Source organism: Octopus bimaculoides, chromosome 23, assembly GCF_046866305.1.
Source record: "Octopus bimaculoides isolate indiv1 chromosome 23, ASM4686630v1, whole genome shotgun sequence".
NCBI classification, from domain to species: Eukaryota; Metazoa; Mollusca; class Cephalopoda; order Octopoda; family Octopodidae; genus Octopus; species Octopus bimaculoides.
Genome location: NC_142950.1, coordinates 37,301,803 through 37,317,811, shown reverse-complemented (window position 1 = coordinate 37,317,811; position 16,009 = coordinate 37,301,803). Strand labels below are relative to the sequence as shown.

At 35.6% G+C, this 16,009-nt stretch overlaps 1 protein-coding gene across 1 annotated transcript; it reads left to right on the top strand.

Moving 5' to 3' along the window:
- The first annotated feature begins 1,482 nt into the window (after positions 1–1,482).
- LOC106876091 (voltage-gated purine nucleotide uniporter SLC17A9) lies at positions 1,483–15,424 on the top strand. Its single transcript, XM_014924498.3, has 12 exons — positions 1,483–1,605; positions 5,757–5,883; positions 6,072–6,291; positions 7,593–7,692; positions 8,752–8,825; positions 9,738–9,909; positions 10,291–10,387; positions 11,120–11,207; positions 11,842–11,876; positions 12,778–12,949; positions 13,516–13,545; positions 13,953–15,424. The coding sequence occupies exons 1-12, from the start codon at positions 1,511–1,513 to the stop codon at positions 14,090–14,092; spliced, it is 1,350 nt and encodes a 449-aa protein (XP_014779984.1). The 5' UTR covers positions 1,483–1,510; the 3' UTR covers positions 14,093–15,424.
- Positions 15,425–16,009: the final 585 nt, after the last annotated feature.

Here is a 16,009-nt window from a genome sequence, read left to right as displayed (position 1 = left end):
CATAAAGAAGTGCTGATTGCTTAAAGTGAAGGGCATTTGTGGAAGAGGGAAACCCAGGGAGACATTGGATGAAAGGAGTGAAGGCTGATCTCAAGATGTTGGGCCTCACGTCGGAGATGACAATGGACTGAGATGACTGGTGATACAAGGTTATTGAGAAGACCACCACCAACCGAAGCGAAACTGATTTCTGAAAGCATTGAGCGTTCCACCCACATGCGGCATTAACTTGCTTTACATACCCTACTCCAGTCAATCAAACTATGTCTCTTTTTCACACTTCTTAATGCATTATGCTTATCTCTCCCACCCTGTAGTGGGATGTGTAGCAAGATGTGATGTTGTTGATGGGTTTTTCTATATTTATATAGATATATATTCTTATCGTCATTGTTTTAACATTCACTTTTCCCTGCTTATATGAGGAGACCCATCTAGCCTCAAGCAAAATTGCAGTCGTAGCAAATACCAGTGTCACACTAATGGCACCTGTGCCGGTGACATGTAAAAGCACCCATTACACCCTTGGAGCACATGGTATAAGAAAGGGCATCCAACCATACAAAACCATGCCAAATCAGACTGGTGTCTGGTGCAGCCCCTCAGTTTACCAGCCCTGGACAAAACCATCCAACCCATGCCAGCATGGACAACAGGCATTAAATGACAATAATAATGATGATGATATATATATATATATATATATATATAATGGATCAGGATTCAAGTGAATCTGGCACTTAAATGGTAAGGCACCGGGCCAGCTCGAAAAGTAAAATGAAAAGAGGAATGCATTTGTGGGTACCGAAGTACAGGCAGACATATTCAGGTTCTGTATGCGACTAACTGTAACCAACTGAGTCTATCAATAGCCCTGAGGCTAATCCAGAAACACAAATCGTACTAAATGTAGAGTTCATAGTATACTTTGGATCTACGCAAATAGCAGGTTCCAAGTGATGCAAATGACAAATAAATAAGTAACAACAGATGGATAATGTGTCAATCCACTACAGCTGCTTCCAACGAAATTTTAATCGATTCATGAAGACATTGCACCATTAGTAAAAAAAACTGTTTCATCAGGTGAATGCAGGAATCACAACATTCAAAAGCCAACGACTTGATGATTCTGTTGGCTTTTCAATTATGATTCGTGTATTCACTCAATGAAAACGGTTTTTTTTTTCTAATTATGTCTTCATTAATCAAATTAAAAACTTGTTGGAAGCAGCTGTAGTGGATTGACACAGTATCTATCTGTTGTTTTTATTTATTTACATATATATATATATATATATATATATATGTATGTATGTATATATGTATATATATGTATGTATGTATGTATGTGTGTGTATATATATATATATATGTATGATACATGCGTGCGTGTGTGCATATTTAACCTGTTGAGTAAACCTCAAATGTTTGACAAGCAGGCTGTTACCATTAGTTGGGAGAGTTGTCACTCTCACCTCTGCCTGGAACAGCTCTATGGCGTCTAAACATGGCGCAAAATTCCAAGCGAGATGACGATCGAATATGTCGGGTTCTTATTCGAGCAGACGATGAGAGGCTTTCCCCAGGGAAATACTGGACCAGGTGAGAATATGAAGAAAGATTAGATATATATATATATATATGTATATATGTCTGTGTCTGTTTGAATGTATATCTTTGTAATTCATCTCTGCTTCCTCTTAATCTTCTGATTTAGGCACATCTTATCTCCGATTCAGCAAACGTTAAATAACGAAAGCTGTTTCATCCATGGCTATTCTAACCTTTATTTAGACACATTATATCTAGAATTACATTAACCAGTGAGTTATTCTGTTTCCCAAAAGTTGATTGGGCGTGAGAGGTTGTAGATTTGGCTGCTATTTCTCGCATTTTAAGCGACCACCTGCCCGGGCCTCCTTCGTTGCCTCCTTTTTCTGTTTATTTGTAGATACAAATAGATTTTAATTGATAAATAATTAGATAACGATATTAACATTTAGTGCTCTCTTACCTCAAACTAAAAGATTATGTAATTAATTTAAATAAAAAAATATAATCACTGCAATAAGGTAATATATAATGAATATTGTCATGACAGGTTTTGTATATTTACCGCTGGTCCTTAAATAAATAGTTAACTTCCAGTCCATGTCTATACTTTCATTATCATTCCCTTTCTCACCTTTTCTCTCTCTACACACACACACACATGTACGATGTGACTTTTAAAGGTCTTTTACTTCCATATTCTAAATTTTCTTTCTTCATATAATTTGCTGCCAGAAAACCAAATTGGACAATTTAATGTTTCCTGTTTCATTTGTCGACGTTTACTTTACAACATTCTTCATAAACCTCCTCCAAGCTTCCACTTCTTCTTCTTCTTCTTCTTCTTCACTTACACCGTAATTTTGACAATGTAAGCAATTACACCGTGGAAGAACCATTTTCGCTCAAATTAAAAACTAATTACAGCAGTTTTTGTTTCGTGTTTTTAAAGAACTGTTTTAAGCAACATCCACGATGTAAAAACAAAAAGTTTAATCCTTTATATTTTTAATTTTCTTCCTTTCATTACGTCAGTTTAAACAACTTGGAATATTTATTGACAATTCTCGTTTCCAATGCCAGATTGATTCTTCGTATTGATAAAAGTCAAATCCAAAGGCCCCCCCCCCACTTTCACTCATTCTCTTTTCTATTTTATAAAAATAAACTTCTTTAATTCTTTAAATGAAATTCTGAAAGTGCCAGACTTTGCTGTTAACATATTTTTCGTCTAATATCACAAATAATTACCATTTTCCGATTTAGACACAAAGCTAACGATTTCGACGGTGGAAAGTTGGTTATATCGATCCTGGTACTTCAATGGTGTTTTATTTTATTGATCCCGAAGGGACGGAAGGCAAAATTGTTCTCGGTGGGATTTGATCTTTTGTACGCAAAGAGTCTTAACAAACACCACTAGGTATTTTCTTCCGACACTGGCGATTCTGTCAAGCTTTGCATAAACTGTAAATTAAATGTGCCAACAGAAATGGTCAACGTTTTACCTTTCTGAAACAGACTTGAATCATTCCCATAGCTCAGTGGAATGAAATACAGATACTGGATATTATGGTAGATATGAGGCACTTAAAAAACAAAAAGTCGTGGTTCAGAAAAACCACCCTGGGTCCTATGTGCCAAGTTGAGCCTTCCGTAAACTTGAATGCATTACAAAAACATTTAATTTCTGAGATATGTGCTACAGAAATTGCGATGTGTTTATTATGCCCGTACGTCTATAATGCTATCAAATACGATAATTAACCAAACACCACAATAAAGCAAGATAGATAGATAGATATTGTCAATGATTGGTTACAATCCGATTTACATGTTACTTATCTAATGTTTGTTTTTATGTTATTTATTTTTTTACAAAAAAAAAAAATGACCGTAAGGTGGCAGGCTATTAAGGTTAATTATAAGACTATCTAAATTATAAACTCTTGAGATTGTATATAAGAGAGTTATCAGCATTCAGCTTTTGAAAGGCAGCTGGAAGAAATGGGGGACGAGATAGGATACTTAAATAAGGAAATCGCGATTAGTAGGTGGCTTTAGACACCCCACCCACCCCACCGCCAAATAGACATGTTTCATGAGACACTATTAACCCCTATTCATTTTTTAATAGCAGAATCTACGAAGCATAAATCGCTAATTACTTTTAGCTTAAACAAAAGAAGAAGGCAATATGGTATTTGATTGCCCCCATCTATCTAGAACAACTAAAATCCTTCAAAATAATAAAAAATATAGCAACAAAAAATTCCAGCATGGAAAGCAGACATTAAACGATGATGATGATGATGTTCGCATTTAAATTATTGTTTTGATTTGTAAACTGTTTCAGTTAAGCTAATCAGAGATCTTTTCTTATCTGCTCAATAAATCAGCCACAATTAGGGGCCTCTATTTATGTTTCTTGCAAAATATGAGTATTGATGTCTATTTCTTTATTGCCCACAAGGGGCTAAACAAGGACAGACAAAGGAATTAAGTCGATTATATCGACCCCAGTGCGTAACTGGTACTTATTTAATCGACCCCAGAAGGATGAAAGGCAAAGTTGACCTCGGCAGAATTTGAACTCAGAACGTAGCAGCAGACGAAATACCACGAAGCATTTCGCTCAGCGTGCTAATGATTCTGCCAGCTCGCTGCCCTTGTATTGATATCAACGATGAAACTTTTAAGTCCAGCTTTTAGAAATGTTTGATCTCTTTTCTAATCCTCTTACTGGAAAGTCATTTGCCTTTATTTTAGTTTTAGATAAATGTTTTTCTGTAACATGATATTACATGTAGACATGTTTTTCAAAATCCATCCTTTAACCCTCAAACCAGCCCCTCTGTACCAGCTTGTGAGTCATCTGTTTGCTATCTCTGGTCTGAACCAATCTGTCTGTTTATCTCTTTGTTTAGACAAGAAACCACTGAAGTGACACATTTGATGTGTTTAAATCTCTCTCTCTCTCTCTCTCTCTCTCTCTCTCTCTCTCTCTCTCTATATATATATATATATATATATATATATATATATATATATATATATATATATATATAGTTTTCTTAGTTATATATTTCCAGCAGTTGTCACACTAACATTCATTTCTGTTTTAAAATAAATATTTTTCCTTGGTATTAAATACATTTGCTTTGTTATAATGAATATAAACACATTTTTGAGGTAATTAAGAATAAAAGTTGGTTATATATTTTATTAATTTGATGTTTAATGACTGTAAATGAGTCATAATGTGTAATTGTGGTAACGAACAAGTTTACCTAATTAATGGCTTTGTGAACCTGATCCAGTGGGGAATTGTGTTAAGAATCTTTCTTATTCACCCATAGACATTTGCTTTAGAATGAAAAAGAGGTCTTTTTCTTTACATCTAGAATTGTTAGAAAATATCGAAATGATGTTGTCATTATTAAGTAGTAAAGGAATTAACTTTCATCATCATCATTCTTTAACAGCCACATTTCTATGCTTGCATGGGTCAGACGGATTTTGTTGAGGTTGATTGTCTACTGTTACTTACTCTCACCTTTTTCCAAGCAAGGTAATATTGCCTCATGGCCAGACATGTTTTTCGTGAAAATCTGGAAACAAACAACATCACTTGTATAACATTGATGCTGTCGTACAACCATCACTTGATGTCGAAACATAGGGTATACAAAAGAAGTTCATTTCCTAACCACTTGGTTCCTGGTTCAGTCCCACTGCATGTCACTTTGGGCAAGTGTTTTCTATTATAGACTCAAACAGACCAAAGCTTTGTTAATGAATTTGGTAGAGAGAAACTGAAAGAAGCCCATCGTGTGTGTGTGTGTTCATATATATATATATATATATGTATGTTTGTGACTCCCTGTCTTGACATGTAACAGTTGTAAATGATCGTCCCTGTTGTGCAAGCAGTGTCATTCATTTCCAATATTCTGCACAAGCATGTCTGGCCATGGGGAAATATTGCCTTACTTGGGGCCAGGTGAGGGTTAGTGACAGGAAAGGCATCTGGTTGTAGAAAATCTGCCTGTTTGACTCTTACAAGCATAGTTAAGTGGACGTTAAATAATGATAATGATATATATGAAGAAATATGTATATAATATATGGTGGGTGAGTATGTATGTATAATACATTCTCTCTCTCTCCTTAAATTAATTTGATTTTTTTTTTTTTGACAGACAAGAGAAACGCCAATGGGGCTGTGGGTTGTTTTGTGGGGGTGCCATGTTATATGCCTGCCGTACTGTAATGCCGCTGTGTGTCGTATCATTGGCCAAAGAATTCAAATGGAATAAAACCGAATCAGTAAGTATAAATTTTTCAGTATCGTTTAATTTCGATATTAGTTATTAATTAACTGAAATTTTCCAAAAAGATCACCTTCTTTTCTTCACTGAAAATAGATTTTGAAGCAAAATTGATGACAGTGTTATAATCCTCAATGACATACGATATTATGTTATTTTTATGGTTTCTTTTGTAATTCTTTTCAGGGAACAGTTTTATCTTCCTTTTTCTGGGGTTATACCATGACCCAGTTCATTGGAGGTTATCTTAGTGACAGAGTTGGCGGCGAGATTGTTGTGCCCATGGCTGCAGCATTTTGGTCAATAATTACATTTTGGACCCCACAACTTGTATATATCAGCAAAGATAAACAAGTCACACTTAATATTTTAGTCTTATCACGGGTTTTATTGGGAATCTTTCAAGGTAAGAATATTTCCTATCTTATTATAACTGTTTTTTAAAATTTTTTTCTCTTTATCCATAAATAATTCATTTTAAGCTAATAATCCTGTCAAAGTAGAGAAGCAAACAAGAGAAAAGATTTCACTTAGCTGTCAGCAAATTTGGGATTCTTACTGGAAATAATTTTTTCTACTTGATTCCATGAATTAAGCATTCATTCTTACAAGCTCCTTCAACAGACTCAAACTACTGTAAAATTGACCTTTTTTATTATTTTTTATTCGTTTGCTGAACACGACTCATGTTCTTAATGAGCTTTTAAATAGCAACTACAGTTGAGAGCTCTACACTTCCCATTAAACTGCTGAATCACTTGGTCTTTTGTCTGATTTAAGTTCTAAATTGTAGCAATTTCACTAAGGTCACTGCTGACTGCCCCCCCCCCCCACTTCCACTAGAAATCTTAGCTGTCATACCTGCCTACCTGGAGGTGTTATATGTCTTCTCTAGAGATATTTATTGTACAATCGAAAAGCAGACATGCTTTAAAATGTAATCACTGATATAGTCTGAGTCTTGCTATGACAATATGGCTCTTCATTAGCAATACTCTATGTTTTACATAGACTGACCCATCAGTACTAGTATATAATAGTGCGTTTTATGTGCTACTGGCACAGGTGCCAGTCGGGCAGCACTGGCATCATCCAAAGATAACTAATCAAATAGCTGCTGATCTGCTACAAAGGATGGATAAACTTGTGTCACGCAACTGGCACCTGTGCCAGTGACACATGAAAGCACCCATTACATTCTTGGAGCAGTTGCGTTAGGAAGGGCATCCAGCCATAGAAAACCATGCCAAATCAGACTGGAGTCTGGGGCAGCCCCTCAGTTTACCAGCCCTGATCAAACCGTCCAACCCATGCCAGCATGGACAATGACGTTAAAAGATGATGATGGTGATAGATATATATATAGATATATATATATATATATATATATATATACCGGAGTAAGCACATGAAATGTGCAACAAGGTGGAAAAAAGAGTACTCAATTACCAGAGGTAGAGTAATATGCTTTATTTAAAAGCAGCAGAAATGTAACAAAAAAACCGTTACTCTGAGTTTCACGTTCCCGTTCATCGTGTCCGATGAACGGGAACGTGAAACTCAGAGTAACGGTTTTTTTGTTATATTTCTGCTGCTTTAAAATAAAGTATATATATATATATGTAGTTATTTGTATATATGCTTGTATGTATATATATATGTGTGTGTGTGTGTTTATATTTCTGTAACTTTTTCTTTGTTCTCAAGGTTTTCACTATCCCAGCTTCACCAGCATCATATCAAGGAAAGTGATCGAACAAGAGCGTTCATTAACATATAGCTTTATATCATCTGGTTCTTATTTAGGGTAAGTCATTTCGAATTGTTAATCTCTCCTAATATATAGAAAGCATGTCGGTACTAAACTGTGCCTACATGATACCACCTGATACTACATGAGATGCCAATGCACAGGGATCTCAGTCTTATACTCTCTAACACCACCAAGATCATAGTAGATACTATACAACCCATGGGCACAAACTCACAGCTCTATTCCTTCACTGTCCAATAAACAGCACACAACTCAACTCACCTCAGCCAATCTCTGTGGGTCCCTCACTGTGTTTCCACATACTTCATATTGCCACGACTCATTCACAATGGCTGGATTTTTTATTTTCTTCATCTCCAGAAAATGGACAACCACTAACTATGCAAGAATATTTTCTATCCTAATGTTTAAATCCACTGATTTAGTACATCCCCACCTCTCCACATATTTATTTTTGGTCAAAGAAGATGTCTCCTTACTCCAGCATTGATTATTCTACCATCTTGTTGTAAATTCATTCCATTTCTCCTTTCTAGCATTATTATGAGCTCTACTTCTCTGAACCCTTCACTGAATACTGTCCCTTCTTAAATTATTCCCTTTTCCCCCATCCCATTGTTTTCCCTTTGCCTGTTTGTGATAGCATCCTTGATCCAACAAGGCCGTGGGGAGATTTTACCTTGCTTGGAAACAGATGAATGCTGGCAACTGGAAGGGCATCCAGCTGTAGGACATCTGCTTCAACAAAATCCGTCTGACCCATGCCAGCATAGAAAAGTGGACATTAAATGATGAGGATGATGACCCACAAGAGTCATCAGGTGCAGAATAAGCATCTTCAATTCAATAATGACCTATCATATTACGAAAGAAAAAAAATGCTCAGAAACAGGTACTTTTTCTCTTTGGAGCCTTTCTAGTCTTTTGATAAAGTTTCTTATAAATTATCTGTGAAGGTTTTGATGTAACATCTGCATCACTGAAATAATTTCCTTTCTTTTCACTCGCAAACAAACCACTTGGAATTTTATTCCAATTTCTACAATTTTTTCTGACGTCTCTAACATTTGAAATTTCCTCCTTTGTTTCCAGTACTCTGTTCACTGGCAGCCTAGGATCCCTTCTTTTAGACAATTATGGCTGGCACAGTGCATTCTATTTTACAGGTGAGTAAACATTATTATTGGAGATATAGTTATATTAATCCAAAGATCTTTAATCATCTGAAATTACTACTACTACTACTATTAATAATAATAATAATAATAATATTACTAATAATAATTGAGACTGTTTAATCTGAGCTTTCTTTCCCTAGCTGTAATGGAATGAAGATGAAATGCAATATTTTTTGTTTTACTTGAATAATTAAAATTATTTTATTGGAACTCATTAAAAAAATTGATGAAAAAGTTGCCTCCCATGGACATGTGTTCTCTTCTACTTCACTTGGCCTAAAACTTTGTAGGATTGTAGAACTGAACCAGACAGTATTCCAGAGGATATTAGAAGAGTTAGATATCGCCAACATAAATATTGATTGTTGTAGGTGTAGTTCCTTGGAATGGTCTACAGGAAAAAAATTGAAGTTTATATCAAATTGTGTGCGTATGTAATGAAAAAAAAAATAGTGAAATAAAGAGTTGGAATGTGAGGGAGCCTGATAAATTGAGAATGGAGGGATTTAGTGCTGCAGGGTAGAGAGGGACAGACATTCTCTCTAGTATCAATAAAAAAAAAAGGGATAAAATGTACCCAGTCCGTGTTGTGAAGTGGTTGGGGGTAAGAAAGGAATCCAACCATCAAAGGCATGACGTAGTACCCAAGTGAGTACCCTTAATGCAGCAGGATTGGTGCCAATAGCATAATTCTTGATTGCTATTTAATGTTCATCTGGTATAATCCTTCTTGTTATTAGCACAGGGCCTGTCGATGTAATTGACCCCAGTGTTCAACTGGTCCTTATTTCATTGACCCTGAAAGGAGATGTCCTTCGATTCTTCAGACTCTTTTTGTCCCAGTAACAATCCCGGTTCGGTCTGTTTATTGTGAGTTTCTGTTTTTTCTTTTCTTACCAGGAACATGTGGCATCATCTGGCTCCTTCTGTTGCGGTATTGCCTCATTTCAAGAGAACAGGATAAATATGTGGTTGTCTCCTTAGCTGATAATGTCGTTGCCCCAGGAAAGACAGTACCCAAAGATTATACCTCTGTCCCATGGTTAACATTGTCCACTAAACTAGCATTTTGGTAAGTCTGCTTCATTTTTAGTCTTAATTGATGATGGTTAAGGAATAACTGCTTCTAATTTTAATATAAAACCCTCGATTTTAAAGGATGCAAATTCAGAGGATTACATCAACCTCAGTACTTGACTGATACTTTCTTATCGATTCTGAAAGGATGAAAGTCAAAGTTGGCCTCAGTGGGATTTGAACTCACAATGTAAAGAACCAGAAGAAATCCTGCAAGACATTTTCTCCAATGCTCTCCTGATTCTGCCAATCCATTGACCTGAGATATTTATCATGAATCAGCTACATTCATTCTTGATGTACAAAATGTTTTCTTTTTGTGTTCATTAGTGTTATTTTTAGTATTTCTCTTTTTTGTCTTTTTGTCCTTTTTCAGGTCCCTTATTGTTGGTCACTTTTGTCAAAATAATGCATTCTTTGTACTCTTATCTTGGATGCCAACATATTTCCATGAAAGTTTTCCTTCAGCAAAGGTAAGAGACACAATCCAATTTTCATTTTATTCAGTATTTTGCTTTAGTGATTTCTCACAATTTGCCATTGTAAAAATGTTTCTCAGTAGTGGTCTGTTTTCAGTTGGATTGGAGAAGTAGTGAATCCTGTGAGTCAGTGAGTGCTTTCCAGATGGATTATGGGATTGCTTTGTAAAGTGGTGGGCATTAGGAAAGGCATCCGGCTGTAGGAACCATGTCAAAGAAGACATTGGAGTTCGCTGGATCCTGTCAATCCATCCAACTCGTCCCAGCATGGAAACTGGGCCTTAGTTTATGATGATGATGATTGCTCAGTTTAAGTGCCGGCCAACCTCTCCTAAAAATGAGTAGCAGTCAACTTTTAGTACAGCCCCCCCCCCCCCCATCTCTCTTTCTCTCTCTCTCCAGCTGTCACTGCCCCTTGATGTTCTGCAGGGTCAAGAGTGGGTCAACCAAGAAACAGTCTTTGTCTGCTCTCACACAAGTCACAACGACCTAAAACAACCAGCAAAATCCTGATACAAGCCACCAATGCCATACTCACCTGCAAGTGACAACCAACCTTCAGTCTACTCTTAAATCCCCCTCCTCCTTCTCCCCCTCCTCCCCTTCCTCCTCCTCCTTCTCCTCCTCCTCCTCCCCTCTACAATGATGTTATTGAGTATCTTACTTAATGTTTGCATTGAAACTCTTTTAAAATACATGTATTATTTTTGTTTGTTTGTGTTGTAGGGGTGGGTATTTAATGTGGTGCCATGGGTAGTGACCATTCCAAGCTCTATATTCAGTGGTTGGTTAGCAGATGTCATGATATGCAAAGGTAAGTTTTGCTTTTGTCAAAAAGACAAAAGATTAAAGAATTCTCGTTTGACTCCACATCAAGTTTTCATTATCGTTTAGTATGAAACTCATTTGCATTAAAAATAAATCTTGCATGTCCTCCATTTACCATCATCCCCCTAAGGAAGGAATGAAAATAACCATGCGTTAAAACGTAAAAACTGGAAAAATTGGGCTTAATGTTTCATTGTATTGCTAAATGATTAAAGATTGATGAAAGTTAAATCTCACTTCCCCTGGGTAGAACACACTGGTACACATTCCTTAAACAAATAATAACTCCACAGTGTTGAAGCTGCTTACATTTGCAGATGGTACCTCAGTACCTCTGTTGTGTTCTATCAACAGAGGTACAGTTAATCTTGACTGTACCTCTACTGTGTTCCATCAACACTGTCATCTGTAACCACCCTTGACTGCTATAGTTCCTCGCACATGACAGAGTTTAAACTTTGTTACACTGATATATATATATATATATATATATATATATATATATATCTTATGTATTAAAGTACTTGGCTAAATGAACTGTAAAAATATTTATAAATGTATTATTAGAAAATGTCTTTGTGATTATTGATCTCTATTCTTTCTCTTCTGTGGCACATCAGGTTACACTGTGACATTTGTCAGAAAATTTATGGAGGTAAGTTGACGCATTATTTATATTCCAAACAGCTAAACTGCAATGAAACTAGAAATGTTTCCCTTCTTTTTCATTTGTCTGTATCTACCTTCAGTTCATAGTGTTTATTTGAAATTGAGACCCACAACACTATCCGGTCAAATATTTCCACAGAAAACAGCCATTTCCTTTGAATTGGCAGTAATAAATACCTTGAAATTATTCTTCCATAAAACATTGTTAAATTGTGACCAATGATGTAATAATCCAAACAGAAGCGACAGTGCTGCTGCTGCTGCTGCAAATGAGATGGGGTGGAAAGGACGATATCTGAGTGTACAATAACAACAATAACAGTGCATGCTTCTTTCAACATGGAGAAGTGTGTTTGGTCATCTGCAAAAGTAATTATATCAGGATTGGGGTGGGTAGAGCTTTGCTCATTGTAATTTGCTGTCAACAGTGATCCAATCAGTGGATTGCAGGTATGTAATTAGTGAATTGATATTTAAGGTACAGTTTACCTAATAAAAGCACACGGCCTGGTGGTTAGGATGTTGCACTCATGATTGCGAGATTGTGGTTTCAATTCCTGGGTGACGTGTTGTGTTTCTTGAGCAAAATGCTTCAATTTGCATTGTTCTGTGGTACGCTTTGACCCCTGTCCAGACAATGTCGATTTGCTGGAGAGAGACTGGTCCAATGTGCAACATGAACGTTTAATCACTAGAAACTAATTATTTGTGTAGGTTGTTGTTTGGCAAAAGCTGAATGCTTGTACATGGTCTTCAACAGGGAGAGTCCATCACAGTTTACCTCAATACAATTTAGCAACATTAGGCGAGTAGACATACTTAAATAATCAATAATTGTTAATACTCTATCAAATTCTGATTGATTAGTAATCTTTATTGTTTTGCAGACAGTAGCCTTGTGTGGAAGTGCTATATTTCTGATGCTGATCGGATATACATCAAGTTTTGAAGCATCCCTCTTCTGCCTAGCATGTGCAGTTGCTTGCTGCGGTTTCCATGGCAGCGGGATATTAATAAACCCCCAGGACATTGCTCCCAAACATGCAGGATCTGTTTTTGGTAGGTTGTCTTCATTCCCCTTATATCCCTTCCCTTAAAAATATATTTATTCATTAGAACACATGCAATTAGACACACACACACACAGATGCTCACCCATATCCCTACTCTTATCTATACATACACTCTTCCAGCCTCCATTCCCCATAATCTTTCTTTTGCCAAGACATTGCATCCTTTAAAACCTCTTCCTGAAATTTGCCAACACTACAACCGATATCCACCCTGCCTCCATACACATGCACACATGCATGACTCATACACTGTTCATTTTTCCTGTCATTTGTACATAGTTCTATAGACTGTACATGCGCCTTTGATAAGCTGTGGTGCACCTGAGCACTATACACAATTCCATTGTGATTATTTTTATTATTATTCAGTAGTTTTATTTTTATAACGTGCTTTCACTTCACTACTGAGCGCAGCTCTGTGTGCCTTGGGTCTGTGCTGTGGTTTGCTGTGATGCTCTTATGGTTACTGTATTGAAAGTGTTTTGCGTAGGATTATCATTATTATTATTAACAACATTATATGTAATTGTTCTTTTTCTGTTTTGATTTCAGGCATCATGAACATGGCAGGTGCAATACCAGGTAGGTTCTCTTCTGTCTTTGTCTGTTTCTTATTCTTTATCAAATAAGTCCAATAAAGTCTATATAAATGTCACTAAATAAATGAAATCAATGTAAACGACAGTATTTATTTGGTCAGTTGTTTTTATGTCCCTTTTTTTTTTTTCTATGCTAGGTTTGTGTCTATATAACAGTGTGTGTCTGTGTGTCCTTGTCTTGACATCACATGATTATTGTAAACGAGTGCCACCATCATACAAGTGACGTCCTGTATCTCTAATATTCAATATGAACATGTCTGGCTAAGAGGAAATGTTACCTTTCTTCTTCTTATTAGACTTGCCATGGCTTGTTTTCTCTGCTCATGACAATTTTATATTGCTTTCTAAACAAAGATTTAGGATTATTTTTTTCTCATATTTTTGCAGGTTTTGTAGGGGTTTACATTGCTGGCAATATTCTGGAAGCGACAAAAAGTTGGGGAGCAGTTTTCAGCCAAACTGCTGTTGTATGTATTTTTGGTTGGATTGTTTATATGGTTTTTGGCACCGGCAAAGTGATAATTTAATCAATGCAAAGTTAATTTCAAGACATTTTCTCCAATATATCCTACAGTGAAAGACCTGTGGTTTATACCAACAAAATATTGGGCGATTTCTTAACTCCCTGCAATGGCAAAAATGTACTTAAAAAACAGCTAACATTTTCTTAGGTCTTTTAACATTCCTAACAGAACACTTCCTGTCTCTTCAATAACCTCTACTTTCTCTGTTTCCTTATTAAATACAAAAACTTTTAGTATTCTCAAAAAAATCTCACTGTCCCAAGAAATTCTGTTGATTTTATTAGAAAACATAGAATACTTAGTGTGAAATTTAAGATATATATATATATAAGCTGTTGATAATTCAGTTATTTATACATAAAAGGACCCCCCCCCCCCCCAACATTTATATATGCATATATCCATAAATGACTGCTTTATGAACCGTTATTTAACTTCCTAATTCTTTAAATCCCTGTTTTAGTCTTGGTGGTGTTAGTCGGTTTAAGAGAACCGGTTTCATAAAGTCAGTTCTTAATGTTTATATTTTGAAAAACTAATATACTTTCAAAAATTATATTTAATGGAATTAAATTGAAAATCACTGAAACTTATTTCACAGAGATAAAAAAAAAAAAAGCCCACGAAGTAGAAGTCATGTTTTATTTTAAACTGACCAAATGTGATTGCAGTTAGTTGTGATCTAATCACTACAAACATGACCATTAGTAACTGATATTTTCCTAATCCATCAGGCTTAAATGAATTGTAAATGTTTCATCTAATTGGGGCAGCAAATTGACTAATTATCAAGGTAAGGTTAATTAACATTCATTGCTAGGTAAATCTCATTGCTTTCTTCTGCAAATTCTCACAAGTAGAACATGGAATTTCTAAACCCCCTCCCCTCTGCAAAAAAATTTGTTAATAGACATTTGAAAATGTCGGTCATGGAGCTTACTAATGACACAAATAATTGGCCAGTGGATGAAATGATTTTTTATATTTGTCTCTTTTGGTCATAAAAGAAAATACATTTGTGTGGGTGGATGGGTGTACTGAGGAAAAAGAGAGAAAAATAAAGTTGTGTGTTTGCTTATATATATATGTGTGCATGTTTGTATGTATGTTTATCTCATGAACAAAACCCATTGAATATTCATTGATGTTGATGCTGAAACTATTAATAATTGCTCGGATGGTGGACTCATCCAGACATTTTTTTTGTGAAAATCAATAGAAAAGTGAGTTTACTTTTCTGAGATGTGGACATTTTCTCTAAAGCTCATTTCCTATGTTAAACATAGGGCTGTATTTAATAGAGATCATTGAATAATAAATGCATCATTTCCTTCACTGCTGCTGCTGTGTTTTTGTTTCTAATACATTTCCCTGTTCATTCTTCCTTGACCCCTCCAAGTGTCCCCAAACCCACACTGACCTCCAGACCTGAATCCTCCTTCAAAATCGACATATCTATACATTTATATATATGAATAGCACAGTCTGTAGCGAGCATCGTTTTCTATACTTTGTCACAACTTCCTTCCTTCCTTTTTAAGTCTGTTTATATGTGTAAATGCCCTTTGATTTATTTTTCTCATGGATAAATTGCACCTGTTATTTTTTAGGCTTCAAATATGAAGGGAAAAAAAATGGATATATCCACAAATAAAGTTCTTCATGTATTCTAACTCTTCTCTCAGCTGAGACCACTCCTAATATAAAAATTATCTTTCTTAATTAGTTCATATGTGATTTTATTCTAAGCACTGTTTTGTGTACTTCAAATGTAATTTTTATTTACTGTATTTAATGGCATATAAACTGCCACATTTTTGTGGGTCTGGTTGATGAAAATTGTGTAGAAGTTTGTGTGTGTTTGTTCTCTTAACATGTGACAGCTGTAAACAAGTGTCCCCCTCATACAAGCAATGTTGA